Source organism: Rhinolophus hipposideros, assembly GCF_964194185.1.
Source record: "Rhinolophus hipposideros genome assembly, chromosome: 4".
Lineage (NCBI taxonomy): Eukaryota > Metazoa > Chordata > Mammalia > Chiroptera > Rhinolophidae > Rhinolophus > Rhinolophus hipposideros.
In genome coordinates this window covers 55,534,100-55,549,941 of record NC_138050.1, presented here as the reverse complement: position 1 = coordinate 55,549,941, position 15,842 = coordinate 55,534,100, and the positions used below count along the sequence as shown (strand labels likewise).

The 15,842-nt window shown below is 39.2% G+C and overlaps 1 protein-coding gene and 1 pseudogene across 2 annotated transcripts in view; both read right to left on the bottom strand.

The window, feature by feature from the left end:
• LOC308496592 (chromatin target of PRMT1 protein-like) overlaps positions 1–2,412 on the bottom strand; it is a 91,869-nt pseudogene extending 89,457 nt beyond the window's left edge. The window contains exon 1 of the transcript in view: positions 2,302–2,412. The product of the transcript in view is annotated as a chromatin target of PRMT1 protein-like (transcript). The remainder of the gene's footprint in view (positions 1–2,301) is intronic.
• Positions 1–13,660, bottom strand: part of NALF1 (NALCN channel auxiliary factor 1) — a 541,718-nt gene extending 528,058 nt beyond the window's left edge. The window contains exon 1 of the mRNA XM_081046389.1: positions 12,630–13,660. Within this exon, the coding sequence (XP_080902515.1) occupies positions 12,630–13,520 (891 nt within the window). The 5' untranslated portion in view covers positions 13,521–13,660. The remainder of the gene's footprint in view (positions 1–12,629) is intronic.
• Positions 13,661–15,842: the final 2,182 nt, after the last annotated feature.

The window sequence follows — 15,842 nt, the reverse complement described above, 5'->3', positions numbered from 1 at the left end:
TCATAATCTTGAAAAGCCAATTAGTTGAATGGAGAAGTCAAGTCCATGGCTGAGAAGTTGACAACTGTGACCGTTGAAAAACCAAATAATCTGTATTCATCAAGGAAGCCAAACTATGCTGACAAGAACTTTGTTCACTCAGACTTGAATCCCCTCCTCTTCACTGGAATTTTCAGATACATTGAATACAAATGGAGTTTAAAAAGTCTAAACTGAATGATATGAAAGGATTCATTTCTTTTCATAAATGATTTCTGAAATTTCAATATATATTTAGAAACTCATGGGACAAACAGAATGTACATGAAACTTGTCATAATGCGCCAACCCTCCACAAAGCCCATCAGATGTAAGGACTCCACCAACAGCAAGATCATTTGCATCTCCATATGGTCTTTTCCCCCCACTACTTCACTTGGACTTTGACAGGAAGCCATTGCCTCAGAGAGCACAGGTGCCCTGCAACTTCTGGCCTAATGGCTCATAACAATCAGTCCAGCTTTTACTGTGGGGAAGGAGAAACCCTGTTTTGAAATGGTTTACGAATCAAATTGACCTTTGAAAAACATTTTTTTCTCTTTAGACAGATTTTCACAACTTATCTAGGATCATTCCGATTCCTAAGGTTAAATATATTATCACCACCAGCACCTTTTGTTTTGAAATGCCTCTATGAAAACAGTTCAAAATCTCTGTTGGCAAGTGACCTAGACTAGAAGGACAGCTTTGATTAGAAAGCAATTATTGGATCAGAAGGACAAACTTGTCAATGTTTTCTACCAGCTCGGTGTCTAAACAGTAGGGAGAGTAGAGTGTTCCTGCCACGTAGTGAGGTGACTCTCTCTTCTCAGAGGAGCTTCAACTGAGAGGGTCACCACTTGTCAGCTACATTTTGTCACCCACCTGCTCTGTTCCTTTTCTCAGGGGCTCCTTAAACTGCACATATGTATCCCCATTTCACAGGATTTGGTAGGAAAAAATATAGTGGAATCTAGGCCTTTCTGACTTTTAGACCCATGCTCATTTCCTACACCAAAATGCTGCGACAAGTTTGAAAGAAGTAAGTTATATTTTATTTCAAGTGCCAAAGAACTTTATAGTCTATCCACTTCTGCTGTCATCTACCCACATTCTCCCCCCTAAAAACACAAAATAAAACAGAACAAAAACACTAGACATGAACCAGGATTTGTGACAGAGTGGACAGTATAATAAAGTCAAGCCCATGAGATTCAGAGCCGGATATTACTGGGTTTGGATTCTGGCTATGCCGCACTTATGTGGGAGAACGCTGGCACGCTTCTTACCTTCTCTAAGCCTTAGTCACCCCATTTGTTGAAGAAAGCTAATTTTGCCCATAATATTGGACTATTGTGGGGAATAAATAAGATACGGATGCTAAAGTTACCGGTATAAAACTTATTTATTGTAAAAACTTAATGAATGGATATAATTCCATGAGAATAGGGAATTTTATACAGTGATAATATCCGCAAAGAACTGGATGGGGGGATGAATTAACATGTGAAAAGAAGTGCTACAGTTCCAATGGGGAAAAGTCATGTCCACCTTTTATCTCCCAGTCTGACCATGTTGTAGAGCCCTGCTTTGCTCAAGAGGATTATTTGAGAGTTCATAATAGTGATTGATGTGTTTGTGAACAGAATAATGTCTACTTCTTGACATCAACAATAACAAAGAAATTTACTCATAAATCTGTCTAACTCAGTTGCTGTCTATCTTCAGGATAAGCACATGCAGTTGATTCATTCTTTTTCAAAACTTTTTAGACTGATAACAATACGAAGGGGAAACAGAGAAATAATTTAAAGTTGTGAAGATTTTCCTTTTTAAAACCAAAGTACTATGACTAAGAGCAAGGTGGTAGGCTAAGAAAATACTTATGTTTTCTCTGTAACGGAATATTTTTCTTTGATAAAATTAGAATAAGTACAGTTTTACCATGCAAAGTTATCACTTCTGGGTACTTCATTTTATACTAAAGGATGTTGGATGCAATATTTAAAATCATCTAGTCAACCTGCAGCTCATAGATGCCCTCTAGGGTTATGGCAGATAGCTCCCAACCCACTTGTACATCTTCTGTAGCAATGCAGTCTGATTTTCTCAGGCAACCTTTTCCATTGTAACCTTTAATAGAATATTCTTCTCTTAGTAGATAATAGATATTCCTAAAACACCTACATACGAGGCCCTGTTCTCAACCGAGAGCCATTGGAAGTACTGAACAGTAAGACTCCACTTAAACATCACAATTTTTAACAAGTTGAAGAACCTTACTGTGTCTCTCTGTGTCTTCTCTTTCTCGGGAATCATGTTCTCATGCACGGAGCACAGCTTATAGTCTTTTATTTCACCCCACTTGTTCTTCTGTATCTTGGCACTTGCCATATTGGCCTTGTCTGCTAGCTCTAGTTCAATGCCAAGGCAACCTTTGACCCTACTTCCTCTCCCACCCCAATCGATAAAAATACAAAGCATGGCATAGTGGGTAAATGTGGGGTGGTGCAGAAAATAATTGGGACATCAAACCAAATACAAAGCCAAATAGCAAGAATGCAGGTCAGAGAGTTCCACCTTTTAATATGGAATGTAGGACACGTGACTTTGCAATGCCAAACTGTATAACAGACAACTTTCCCCAAGATTAGTTTTACCCATCGGTTTCCTTACAACGATCTTTCCATTTGTTCTCCCAGAGAGGTTTGTGAACAAAAGTGCACAAGCTCCTTTAGAGTAATATAAGAAAATCCAAACCCAGCACATGCTAATCTTAATCTGCAATAACAGGAAAAAAATTCAAGCTGTAGGAGCATAACAGTTTTGCACCCGTTGAATTTTGTTTTCCATTTTATTCTAGCATTGTTCAGTAATATAGAGAAGTAGATGAATGTAGAGGCAATAAAGCAGAGCAATTTACCATGCAAAATGCAAAGTCTGCTTACAAACTTCTTGAAAATGGGCATTGTATACCCGAAAATTTATGACATCTCAAGTGGAGACTATATTAACTTTATGGATGTTTCCCACGGCTTTCCCCCGATGGGTTTTAATGAACTGCTACCACTTACTGGGCATCATCAAGCTCTACCTTAGGTACTTTTTATATGCATGGGAGTCTCTTAATTTTTCCCCCGTAATCATCCTATGAGATGGATACTAGAGTCCCTATTTTAAGTAACTTGGACTACGTAATATGGCTAATAAATAGTGAGTGATGAGGGGAGTTGAACCCAGTCTATCCTCAACTATTCTTTTAACTATACTTCTTTATTAGGTTTGACATTAATTTCTACATTTTTCAATTAAAGTTTATTGGGGTGACAATTGTTAGTAAAGTTACATAGGTTTCAAGTGTACAATTATGGTTATAGATAATGCATTTCTATGTTTAAACCTTTCTATCAAACACATAAACTTTTTAAAGAAAACCTATAAAGAAATAGCCATATTTAATTCAGTTGGTTCTCTAAATATGCCATTGAATCCCAGGGCAACACATTCCTAAAGAAAATAATTTATAGTAACAAGTACTTGTAATTGTTGATGATTTCATATATAAAACCAGTAACTATTTTATATTACTTGAAAATGAGTTTCCTACTTCATCTAAGCATATTCAAAATGATCATTGTTTTCATTTTCTGAAATATTGAAATTAAAGCATTGCTCCTGCTTAAAATATAAACAACCAAAGGCTCTTAGATCAATAGCAGAATGTATAGATACAACCTCTCCTCCTCCCGAGGGCTAGCAATAGATGGGAGCCCATCATCTCTCCTTTGGAATCTGGTGCCATCAGTGATTTTTTCTGAATCTGATATTTTCAATCTCATACTCTCATCTGGGTCTTAGATCAAAAGTTACAAATATTCAAAAGCTTATGTCATCATAAAATATTTATTTCTTTAAACTCACATCTTCCCATCTATTCCATTCTTTCTTTATTTTCACTGCTAACTTAATGAAGAGTAGTTTGAACTATTCTATTTCCTCAACTCCTACTCATTCCTTAATCCTCACAATTTGACATCTCTCCCTACCATTCTATTGAAACTACTCTTGTAAGGTCAACAAATGTAATTGCCAAATTCAGTGACCTATTTCTAGGCTTCATCCTACAAATCCTTTCTTCAAGATAAGACACTCCTGACTGATCCTGAGTCTCTTAAAATCCTTCCCTCTGCCTTTCACATCATCACATTCTTATGATTTTCTTTCCTTTGCCTTTGCCTCTGTTTCTGACCTCCCTCTCCCTCCTCTCTCGTGCCCTTTCTTCTTTCTCTCTCCCTCCCTCTTTCCCTCCTTCCTTCCCTCTTTTACTTTCACTCTCATTCCTTCTTTCTTCTCCATATCTTTTCCTGGTCCTTTGGTCTTCCTTAGGATTCATCTTTGGCATTCTCTCCATACAATCTGTTTGTTGGTTAAGTCATCTAATCTCTGCCCAAAGCTTCCTGAATCAAACCGACATGTAGAAAGTGAACTTCACACCCAAACTCCCTGCTTATGTGGCATAGTATATACTGGGCATCTCCTGATATTATTATCTCCAAAAATGAACTTCTTGTTTCTTATACCAATCTCAATTCCAACTTGTTCTGCCCCCTGTATTTCTTATCTCATTACATGGTATCAACATTCATAGTCTCACATTTTATAAAGGTTGAATCACACCCTTCCTCTCTACATAGCAACTGATAAATTCGAGCTCAGAAATGTCTCCTGAACCTTGTCTTTCTTCTCCCCTTCCATAGCTTCTGCAGTCATTTAGATTTTCTGCCCGACATAGTAGCCACTAGCCACTTGGGACTATTTCAATTTAGATTAACTAAAATTAAATAAATTTTAAAATTCAGTTGTTAATTCCCCCTAGTTCACCCTAGCCACTTTTCAGGTGCTCAATAGCCACACATGGCTAGCAGCATAGGGTAAAGTATAAAATATTTTCATCACCACACATAGTTCTGCTGGAGAGTGCTAATTGAGTCATATTACTCCTAAGGAAGACAGCAGATTCTGAATTGGTCTCTCTGGCATAAGTTCACCCTGTTCCAACCTACTGTCACACTGCTGCCAGAGCTAATTTTTGAGAAAAATAAATCATCCCAATGAATTCCTTGATTAAAATTCCTCTCTAATGTTTTATACAGCGAATGAAATTCAAAGACCTTAGTACGGAATACATGATCCTTCACAACTGAGGACTGACATCTTCCCAAAGGTATTTCCTACAGCTCTCCACACATACTTTACTCAGTGTTATGGATGGAATGTATCTCCCCAAATACATATGTTGAATCCCTGACCTCCAGTGTGTGTTATTTAACTTATGAATTCAGAATAAGAACTATCATAGATATTCTAAGTGTACTTCCCTGCCCTAAAATCTTACACACATCCTTTATCTGCTCGACTCTAAACTGAAATCAGAAACCTAAGTGTTCTGCTGATTTATTCATTTTCATATCTCTTCCTCAGCCTTTGAAATGATGATCCTGGAATTTCTGGCCCACCTCTGCAGGGACTCCTAAATGTCTGTCATGTTAGCTTGCTATATTACCTGTAAAATTCAAATGATAATTCAAAATAAAAATAAGTAAATATGGTAAGAATTTTAACCATTGTTACATCTATGTGATGGGTATATCTGGGTTTATTATACTAATCTCTTTCTTCTTTGGTATGTGTGCAATACTCATAATGAAAGAGAAAAAGGAAATACATTAAAGAAATGAAGTGAACTTGATCTCTAATACTGCCCAGCTGTTTGACCTTGGAATAGTTAACTTTATGTCCTCACTTTACTCATCTATAAAATCGGTGGTAATATCTCATAGACATGATGTGAAAATTAAATGAATAGACTATTTTCTGACTTCTAATAAGCTCTAAAGGTTGTTAGCTACCACTGAATCTGTTCCAACACTTAAATTTCTGAGTGGTTCAAATCGTTTTCTGCGATAGCTAACACATTGTCATGGTCATCCATTGACATCTTAGTTCAATATTCTTTGCAATGAACGAAGTCAGTGATAGTTCAGTAAGAAAGACATTGAGCATTTTTGATGTGAATGAAGATACGGAGATGAAACTCTCCTGAACTTTGAATTTCTCATGGGATACATGCCCTGAAAATGCAGCTTCCAATTGCCAGGAAATAACTCAGCCAAATGATAACAAGAAGGCACACTGAGAAAAAAAGAGAGGGAACAGAGGGGTGAAGAGTCAGTGTCACAGTTTTGACTAGAGTCCATTTTCCCTCTGTTGCAGGGGGGGAAGCTAACAAACAAAATCCCACGCAGTTCCATAGAAGTGATTATTATATTCACCCATCACACATATGTGTGGCTATACTACTGCTACTGTACTGCTAAAATGAACAACAGTATTTACACAGAGAGCAAACTTCTATTTTTTGCAGGATTCTTCTTGTTATCTGTGGTATCTTCTACAAGGTTTTGTTTATAAATGACTGAATGTAGAAACAGACTATGGAGAGGAGGGGAAGGAATTAACTATTACCTTTTAACGCTTTAAACATGCAAGAATTAAACACTTTCATGCATTCAAACCAAATATGTAGTATGAATCATTAACTATTTATTAGCAAAGAAAGGCAAATGTTAATCATTTTTGTTTTCAGTTTTACAGAATCAGAGTAAATTAGAACATTTCATTAGAGAATTCCATTATTTGTTTTGTAATAATATTTAATTTATTACTAGGTAAAACTTAGTTTTAGTGTCTCACAGCATCTTATAATCTAAAATGTGAAAAAATAAAATATGAATGCTACTACAATCATTTCAAAACAGAACAATGATAAGATACTTCTGAAACTAATTCTTAAGCTTGGTAGCAATCTGTGACTACTTAGCAGGTTGCACCTTCATCAAACTATATGAATGTTATACTAGTTATTCCAGTATTACAGAAATAAGTTAAAAAAAAACACATGGCTTATCATTACAAAGAAAAAAACTGAAAAAGCATTAGTAATTTGCTAGGCTTACTAAAGTGAATTGATGAAGAAAGAATAGACCCAGTTCGTGCAAAACACTGTGAAGAGCCAACTATAAAAGCAACTCAACTGTAAGGTTTTCTCTTAAAACCAACGAACTATGTTCCTTTGAAAAAGTTTAATCCGTTTAGATAGGCTAAAACATGAGACAAAAATACTGAGGCTGGGGTTCCTCTAATCAAAACAGTCGATCAGTCTCACAGACAATCATTCAATTTCTGTCCTCGTGCTTAGCCCATTACTGAACCCCAGTATAATGAGAGTTCTGGCTAAAAGACAGTATCAATAGCCAATAGGCCCATCCATAAACATTTAAAATTTTGGTCCTCTATGCATCTACCTGTCTCCATGTTCTCTTCAGGAATATCCCCTAACCCTTTCACCCAGCTGGTTCACTTCTCATCTATTTCTTCAGCCCAGTTAGTACATATTTGTTTCCCTGACTTCTAACTATGTCTTATTGCCTTTATGTTTTAAAAATATTTTTCTGAGTTCCATTCTAATCAGTTAAACAAATGAAATCACGATGTATTACTGAGGCATGCATAGGAGCTGAAAGTCTTTCCTCATTGGTTGTCACTGTCCACTAGAACAGTGGTTCTCAACCTTGGGCACACATCATGAGGGAAAGTGGAAGATGGTACGCTCACGACACAAGCCAGACCAATGGAATCAGACTCTCTTGGGGCTGGAAGCCTGTTCAAAGGTGCCCAGGATATTTCAATGTGATTCAAAGCATCACTGACCTAGAGTAAATATTTACTGATAGCGAAGAAACATCTTTGCAGTGCAAATCAGTATAAACAACAAAATGTTTGGTCGACCTCAATGTGAGGTCAATGTAGTAGATGAAGATTAAAAAGAAAATTGGGACTTGAAATGAAAACAATTGGTCAGGTAACTCAAACCAAAATAGTATTTTGTTTGAAGTAGTTATCTGGATACTTGTTCTTATATATTCAATCTAGCATGAAAAAATTATCTTAATGAATTATGATTTATATGTGGGGGAGCATGAGACTGAGAGCATTATTGATTTCTTTTCCTTCGAATTTTAGTTCATCTTGCACATGCAGATGCCAACCTCATCTAATTAGAGCTAATAAAACCAATGTATAACAACAATTATTAAAGCTTTGTAGTTATGCCCTATATAGCTACTAATCTGACCCAGTTATAAATCCAAAGTAAAAATACTCATTCTTTAATCTATAAAACAACAGGCATCTAATATTAAGGTAAAATTTTGAGTGTTTCCCTATAAAAATAAAACACAGATCATAAAATTAGTGGTTTATATGGAACAAAACTATGAAAAACAAAAATCTAGGTCATAAAAATTATTATGATAGTGCTTTTAACCTTATAAATGGCCTTATTAATGGTGAAAGTGATCATCAGACTGATTTTGCAGAGAAGCAACTCAACTATAAAAACATGATTGAAAATAATAAAATGGTAGAATATAAAGCAGGTCTGTTTGCATACATATTTTACACTTCTGGTATCCTACACAGTGTCTTAATATGTACCATAGCATTTAATCAACAGTAGAATAATATTTTATACTCAATATTTAAGTGGAAATAATTGTTAGATATTTGATTTTATTTTAAAAATATTTTTCAAGAGTCTAGAGTGTATGATAACAAAATGAATTAAGAACATAAGAAATGCTCAAATTGCACATCATGTAACCCAAATTCCATGTTCTCAAACTGGTGAATGTTTGTGAATGGTTCCTGCAAACAATACAGAAAGCCTCAAATATCACAATTGTTATATATGCCTAACATTAGCAGAGTATCTTTTCGGTCAGTGTCTATTAAATAAAAATCATCAAAAGAATGTGCTTTAATATGAGATTACAAAAATAAAAATATGAGAATCCATATATTCTTGAGAGTATAAAGATTAGAATTTATCCTGGGAGAACTAAGATACAGATGATGTGTTATTTATCTTGGAATCTAATCTCAAATCTTCTTTAATCATCTGGCTTAAGGTATAGTAAGTAAAGCTATCAGTGACAAAAGTTACCTGTAACATAGAAATTCATATTCCCTAAATATTCCAATTTTATAATATATATTTTCAAGTATGCTAAGGAACTAAAGACATATTTAAGAGAAAATATTTAATTTAAAAAATCAAACATGTTAATATGTATATGTAATTTTCTAGCTAAGAATATCGCATATTTAAATATTACCAGCCAACTTGAAGATTATTACAAATTAGTCAGATTTGTATCATACATCAAAAATATTATTTTGAAGAACACTGCAACCTACATAGAATTACAGTCATAACTTTGGCTACTTGATTTATGTAATATAGTAGCTTGACTACGTATGAGCATAGGTATGTGCAAAAGATCTTTATTTTTCCATAAATCACTTCCCAGATAAATGTTTACATTTTTTAAAAAATCAAGCTAGCTATTTTTGAGAAAATTAAAAAATATTTTTGAGTGCAAATGATTTATTTTATGTGTTGTAATACAAAATTTACTAAAGTAAATCCAAGGTGTATTTGATCTCCAGTGACTATGGACTCAAGGCATTATGATTGTGTCAGATTATTTTTGTTCATTTGTTTGTTTGTTTGTTTTTTGCACAAGAGGTCAAAAAGCCCTTTAAATCAAGTTAAATAAAAATTAAATTAAATCTATTTTATTTTACACATATACGGACTGTGGCTTTTTTTAATGGGAGAGAGTATAAAACTAAAAGGTAATAATATGTCCTCACTTTTAAAAGTTATAAATCACTGCATTAATTATTTAATTATACATGAGTATGATAAAATTAATATAGTTCTCCTAAAACATAAATTCCAATAATTTGTATAACTAATATGACGAAATGTATTCTATCTATAAGTACATTTATAAACTATTAAATTGGATTTTTCATGAATATATTACCAAGTTCCGAAACATAATGCATTTAATTTTAAAATAGCCTAGGCCTTTGTGACTACCTTAAAATATGAAAAATTTTGCACAAAATGTATATCTTGAACAAACTCCCTGACGATAATCATAATTTCATAATAATAAGTATGTTTGAAATAAGTAAAAGTGTTCAGACGAAAGAAATTCAGACACATTTTTCAGACTCCAAGTAGCATTTTAAGCCATGTAACATAATTTGTAGAGGATATTTTTGTGACTTATATATAAAATATATATTAAACTAAGGAACTAACCAATCAATTTGTAAGTTATCAACCAAGAACACCTGCACCTTAAATTTGAAAATGTAATTTTTGAAAACAGTTATTGTGGAATAAATGTTTTAAATTTACAAACAAATAAAAATCACAACACAACCAAGAAATAGCTACAAGATATCAAGGTCATAAATTCTGTGTGTGGGTTGAGAAACTCGAATGACTGTACTTACTTTGCAACGGAAAAAAAAAATGTTTCTAAAAAGAAGTTAAGATTTTTATAATGCGCTTTTGTGTATATAGTCAACAACTGCAACTTTATACAAAAACACAATCCAGAAGTATTTCATAACAGTACAAATTAGTTTAACCTACACTATACCTTACAGTTATGATGACATAAATATAGAGTTGAGAATTACTTCGGGTCAAGAAGAAAATAAACATCTACTTATATTTAAAATTTGGATATTTGAACAAAGATATATTTGACATGCTTATTTGAAAGACAGTCTACTATCAGTCTACAGTCTACTGACCATACAGACTATCTCTTAAACACTGAACCTATGCAAATTGCAATTTCTAGATATTTCTATGAGAATTACATTCAGAAAAGTAGGCAGATTCAAATTATTACAAGGTACCATTTTTAAACATAAATAGTATACTGAAACCCTTGCAATCTTTTCATAAGTAGTAAAATTAGCAGGTACATAAGTTTCCTTATTTGTCCTCATTTTTCCAATGCAGCATAACTTGTCAAAATAAATATGTAAAAATCACACTAGTCATTCATTATTAACTTCTACTGCTAAGAATAAGTTTAATCCCTATGCATGATGTATAGTGGTACAGCTAAGAAAACTACATAGGACAGTTTCAGATCCATTTATCCAGTGAAGTAGCATTCTAAATTAATGTTGTAACCTCAATATTACTGTTTTCAAAGAAGATCTGTTTCTGGTCTTAAAGTATGTTGACAAAGCAAGTTTAGTTTGAGTTTAGCTTAACTGTCAAATGCACAACTAATCAATCCAAAGTAAAAACAGCCCTTGAACCATGTTTATTATAAATAGGTATCGCTTAGCCCAGTTATTTTGTCAAGCATCACAAAGTCCTTTGGTCCATATTGCCTATATTTCCCCAGTTCAAAGCAAGTGAAGCAAAATGGGGACAGTTGTTTTATTCCTGCGTGGTATTGGGGAAGTAATGAAGTGAAAGGAAAAGAGACAATGTGGTGTATTATTTCTTTTTTAAAGCAATACTATTTTATTGTGGTGTTTAAGAAATTACCCTTGGAACAAAACATTAAGGCTTACTGAGACTCTGCCATCATTTCCCCCCTACTGAAAGGTCACTGCCCTGTCTTCATCTTCAATAGAGCTCTTGGGCAAATCTTGTTTCAGCACCATGGACAGTAACGCTTCGACTAGGACGTGTGCCCATGGTTGGTTGCACTGGTCATTTTTTAAGAAATTTGCATACTCTTCTCCTTTGTCAGTCAGCAAGGGTTACATCCATTATTATATTAAACACGAAGAGATTGAATATGGTACACATTTTGAAAGAGTTCAGTATTTTTCATTCATAGCATAAAGCATTTGCCATTTAGTAATGGAGAGCATTCTGAAGATTCAAACTAATTACATAAGGTCTCTGATAAAACCTAACAGTGATCATCGATCACCAGATACTTAATTAAACCATCCTACTCATACTGAGTCTCAGCTCAATAATTATACAAATGTCTAAGTGAAAACACACACACACAAAAACTTATGGTGAATAAATTATCCTTAGGTAGGCCTCCAGTTTTCCAAATAACCAGAAATACCCCTACAAAACAAGTAAAGTGTTTTTTTGTGCTTCCTACATAAGCAACTACAAATACTTTCTCTCGTCCCTCCTTGCCAACCAACTTACTGATTCACTATCACAGAATTCATGTGTGCAGGTCCATCAGCCAAACCATACATGCCTGTCTCTGACTTCTGATTTTAGATGGAGTCATCAGTCCCATCACTGTCTTCCTAACAAACCACATTTAAATTCCATTTTTTAAATAAAAGGTAACGGAGTTTAAACCAATTACATATCTTTAAGAGATAGTTAATGCACTAGCTTGATTATCTCAGAAGACCAGGGTCTTCCCTGATCTTCTAAGGATTCCCAGAAGGAGGTACCACCAGTCCACCAGTGAGCCACGAGGTATTTCCAACTCAAGCAGCAAGGCAAGCTCTTACCACCCCAACAACGACGACGGAAGAAAACCAGAGCCAAAAAAAAAGAAAAAAAAGAAATTTAAAACTCTAGAAGACTGTCCAACCAAGCAAAACAGATAGAAAAGCCCATGACGGGCAGAGAGAGAAAAAAACAAACAACACAAAATAGAAACCAGCGTTCCTACCTTGCAGTCCTCAGGACAGGATTTCACCGAGTACTCCTCCGACTGTAAGTATTTATGGAGCACACTTTCGAACTCTTCGTATTTCTCCTGAGCGTGATGGTCGTAGTCTTGGTAAGCCTGGATGCATTGCCTGCAAGTGGTCCTCTCGCCGCCCTCCTTAAGCACCACATCCAGACTACAGTTCAAAGTGTTGGGACTTGACAACCCCGAGAACAACTCCCAAAGTGTGTAGGAATTACAAAACGAAAGGTAAAAATCCGACAAGTTCCAGAGCGGAGTTGGATGCGTCCCCCTCACCTGCTGCTCCTCCTCCCGGGCTGCCACCCCCCGACTCCAGTTCCTGGCGCACACGGCGTCGGCGCTCTCCACGGTGAAGCACTGGCCCGAGGAGGCGCCCTGGGGGTAACAAGTCTCCAGGCGCCACACGGGTTTGGCAGAGTTTCCTAGAAAAAGAGCTTTGCTCCGGCTGTTTCTGCCTCGGTTGCCCTTGCCGCCGCCGCCGCCGCCGTCTCCCGGGGAGGGGGGCAGGGTGGGGGACGAGGAGGCGGAGAGGAGTCTGTGTGCCTGGGCGGCGGGCGAGGACTCCCCCATGCTCGCCAGGAGCGCGGGCCAGGAGGGCTCCTGCTGCCGCTGCCGCTGCTGCCGCTGCCGCTGCTGCCGCTGCTGCTGCTGCTGCTGCTCCTTGTCCCGGGCCCGGGTCAGCTTGGCCTCGGCGCAGAACCACAAGTGATCAGAGAGCAGGACTGTGAAAAACAAGAGAGATGCCAGAGACAGTCGCCATTTCTGAGCCCTCTCTGAATCGATGAACGGTTTCTCGTTCTCCCGGGGTGCTGCCAACCAGATTTTTAAGCCGTCGTCATACTGCCGACACATCCAAGCACCCCTGGTCATATTTTGGGAACGCACAGCCCTGGCCGACTCCACCGTGAGGGCTCCTGTGCCGGTGTCACCACAATATGCATTGACTTAAAGGGTTTAATTTCCTTATCCCCTCCTCCCGTTTCTTCTATCTCTCTCTTTCCCTCTCTCTCCCTCTCTTCTCTTCTCTGTCTTCTCTCTCTCTCTCTCTCTCTCTCTCTCTCTCTCTCTCTCTCTCTCTCTCTCTTTCTCTCTCTCTCTCTCTCTCTCTCTCTCTCTCTCTCTCTCTCTCTCTCCCTACATAAATATTACCAGGCTTTGGAGGAAGATCTGACTTGCTTCCGACCTAATCATCAGCCGACCACATCCTCTGTAGAGTAGAAAACAATAATGCAGAGAGAGAGAGAGACAGAGAGACAGAGAGAGAGAGTGAGTCGGAGGAGGCTGGGCTGGTGGCCGGTGGTGAGCTGAGTGCAGGAGGTGATGATGGAGGTGGCAGGGTGGCTGGCGCTGCTCCTCTCACCCAGGCATTGTCAGAGCGCGGGTCCCCATGGCCCTGCTGAGGACAGCCCGCTCCCCCCTGCCAGGGGCATTCCGCGTCTCCGCTGCCCACTGACAGCGACCGGAGAGCCTCCCCAGCTCCTCTCCTCCTCCTTCCTTTTCTTCTTTCTCTCCTCCTCCTGCTCCTACTTCTTGCTGTCTCTCCCCGAGTCCGGAGCCTGGGCGGCCGCCGCCAGCAGGGCTCTCCCTCCCCCCCACCCCCCACCCCGCGCTCTAACTGCCGCTGCTGCCGCCGCCGCCGCCGCCGCCGCTGCCGCAGGTCTGCCCGCGGGCGCCACCGCCGCCGCCGGGCTTTGACTGCTGACACCGCCTCCCCCGGACCTTGGGGCCGAATCGCCTGAGCTGGGCCTCCCGAGAGCCACAGTCATCTTCAGTCCCCGGCTAAGTTGCCGCCATCTTCGTCCTGGAGAAACACTTTTTTGGGGGGAGCGCTGGCTTTTGCGTCATCTCCTCCCGCGCCGAGATCTCTCCATCCTGGCGCATTGGCACCGGGCTCGGCCAGCGCGGAGGAGGAGGGCGAGGACGCACCGGGGCCGGGGGAGGGGGGGCGGGGTGCGGCTGTGCCCGCGGGCCCCGCCTGGGCTTCTGGGCTCCGGCGCTGGTTCCTTCCTTTCTGTCCCCTATCCCCACCTTTAGTCTTATTCTATTAGTACTGAGAAAAGTCAGAATGCGAATGCATGACTGAGGGTGCTAGGTCATTTCTTCAGCATCTTCCTCTCTCTCTCTCTCTCTCTCTCTCTCTCTCTCTCTCTCTCTCTCTCTCTCTCTCTCTCTCTCTCTTCTCTCTCTCTCTCTCTCTCTCTCTCTCTCTCTCTCTCTGCCTCTGAATAAGCCCGAGTTACAGGCGGGCAGTTCAGGGTTGCTAATAGAGAGAGGGTCCGGATATTGCCCTCTTAACTAAGTAATTAAGTAATGATCGACTTCAAATGAAAGGTTGGGGAATAGGGGAGTAACCACGAATTGGCTAGAGGATAGAGGAGGTGACATCTGGCCTCTCTCCATGTGCCTTGGGATCGCTAGAAAACTAGCGATCAACAACTACCAATGCATTATTTTGTCAAATGAGTTTATTGCCATATATAGAAGGGATGGTGTGTCTATACCTATACATGTCGCTGTGTATATTACTGCGACGTATTTCATATTCGAAAGTAAAAACAAGTGGCCTCATAGAGTCAAGCAAAAAATCAGTAAGACGTCAGATACCAGCGGTCAAAGCCTAGCCTCTGCCCCGAGTTCAACGTGTTGACCTAGGAGGATTCCTCCTGGCGTCGGGAGCATTCCAAGTCCCCTTAACCCTGGCTCCGAAGGCCTGCGCCCCAGCGCCCACCGAGTGAGGCTTTGCTGTCCCCAGGACTTCCGCAGCAGTAGGTCAACCGGCTGCCGGCTGTCAGGCGCTGCAGTCCAAGCCTCTGGTGCCCCTTAGCGTTGATTCTCGGAGTTCCGAGAAAGCGACGGGCGCGCTGGGAAAACCTGGGGTCCCCACGATCCCTGCTCGTGCTGGTTGACGCTGTGGGCAAACATCAGTCTAGCTTTATCTAAAGACCCTGCCCCCTCCACCCCTCACTCCCACCCGAGCTGCGGGAACAGGAGACAGCGCGAGTGCCAGGCGCCACTCTGTGCGCGCAACCCCAGCGAAGCCTTGTCCGGAGCTCTCTCTGGCGGTCGCCTAGGAAAGTGGTTTGTTCCACCTGGCAATCTCTGTGTCATCGTCCTTCCCTGCTTTCTAATGACCCTCATACTCTGCGGGGTGCACATTCACGTCACATTGTCAGTACTGGGTGCCAACGTTCT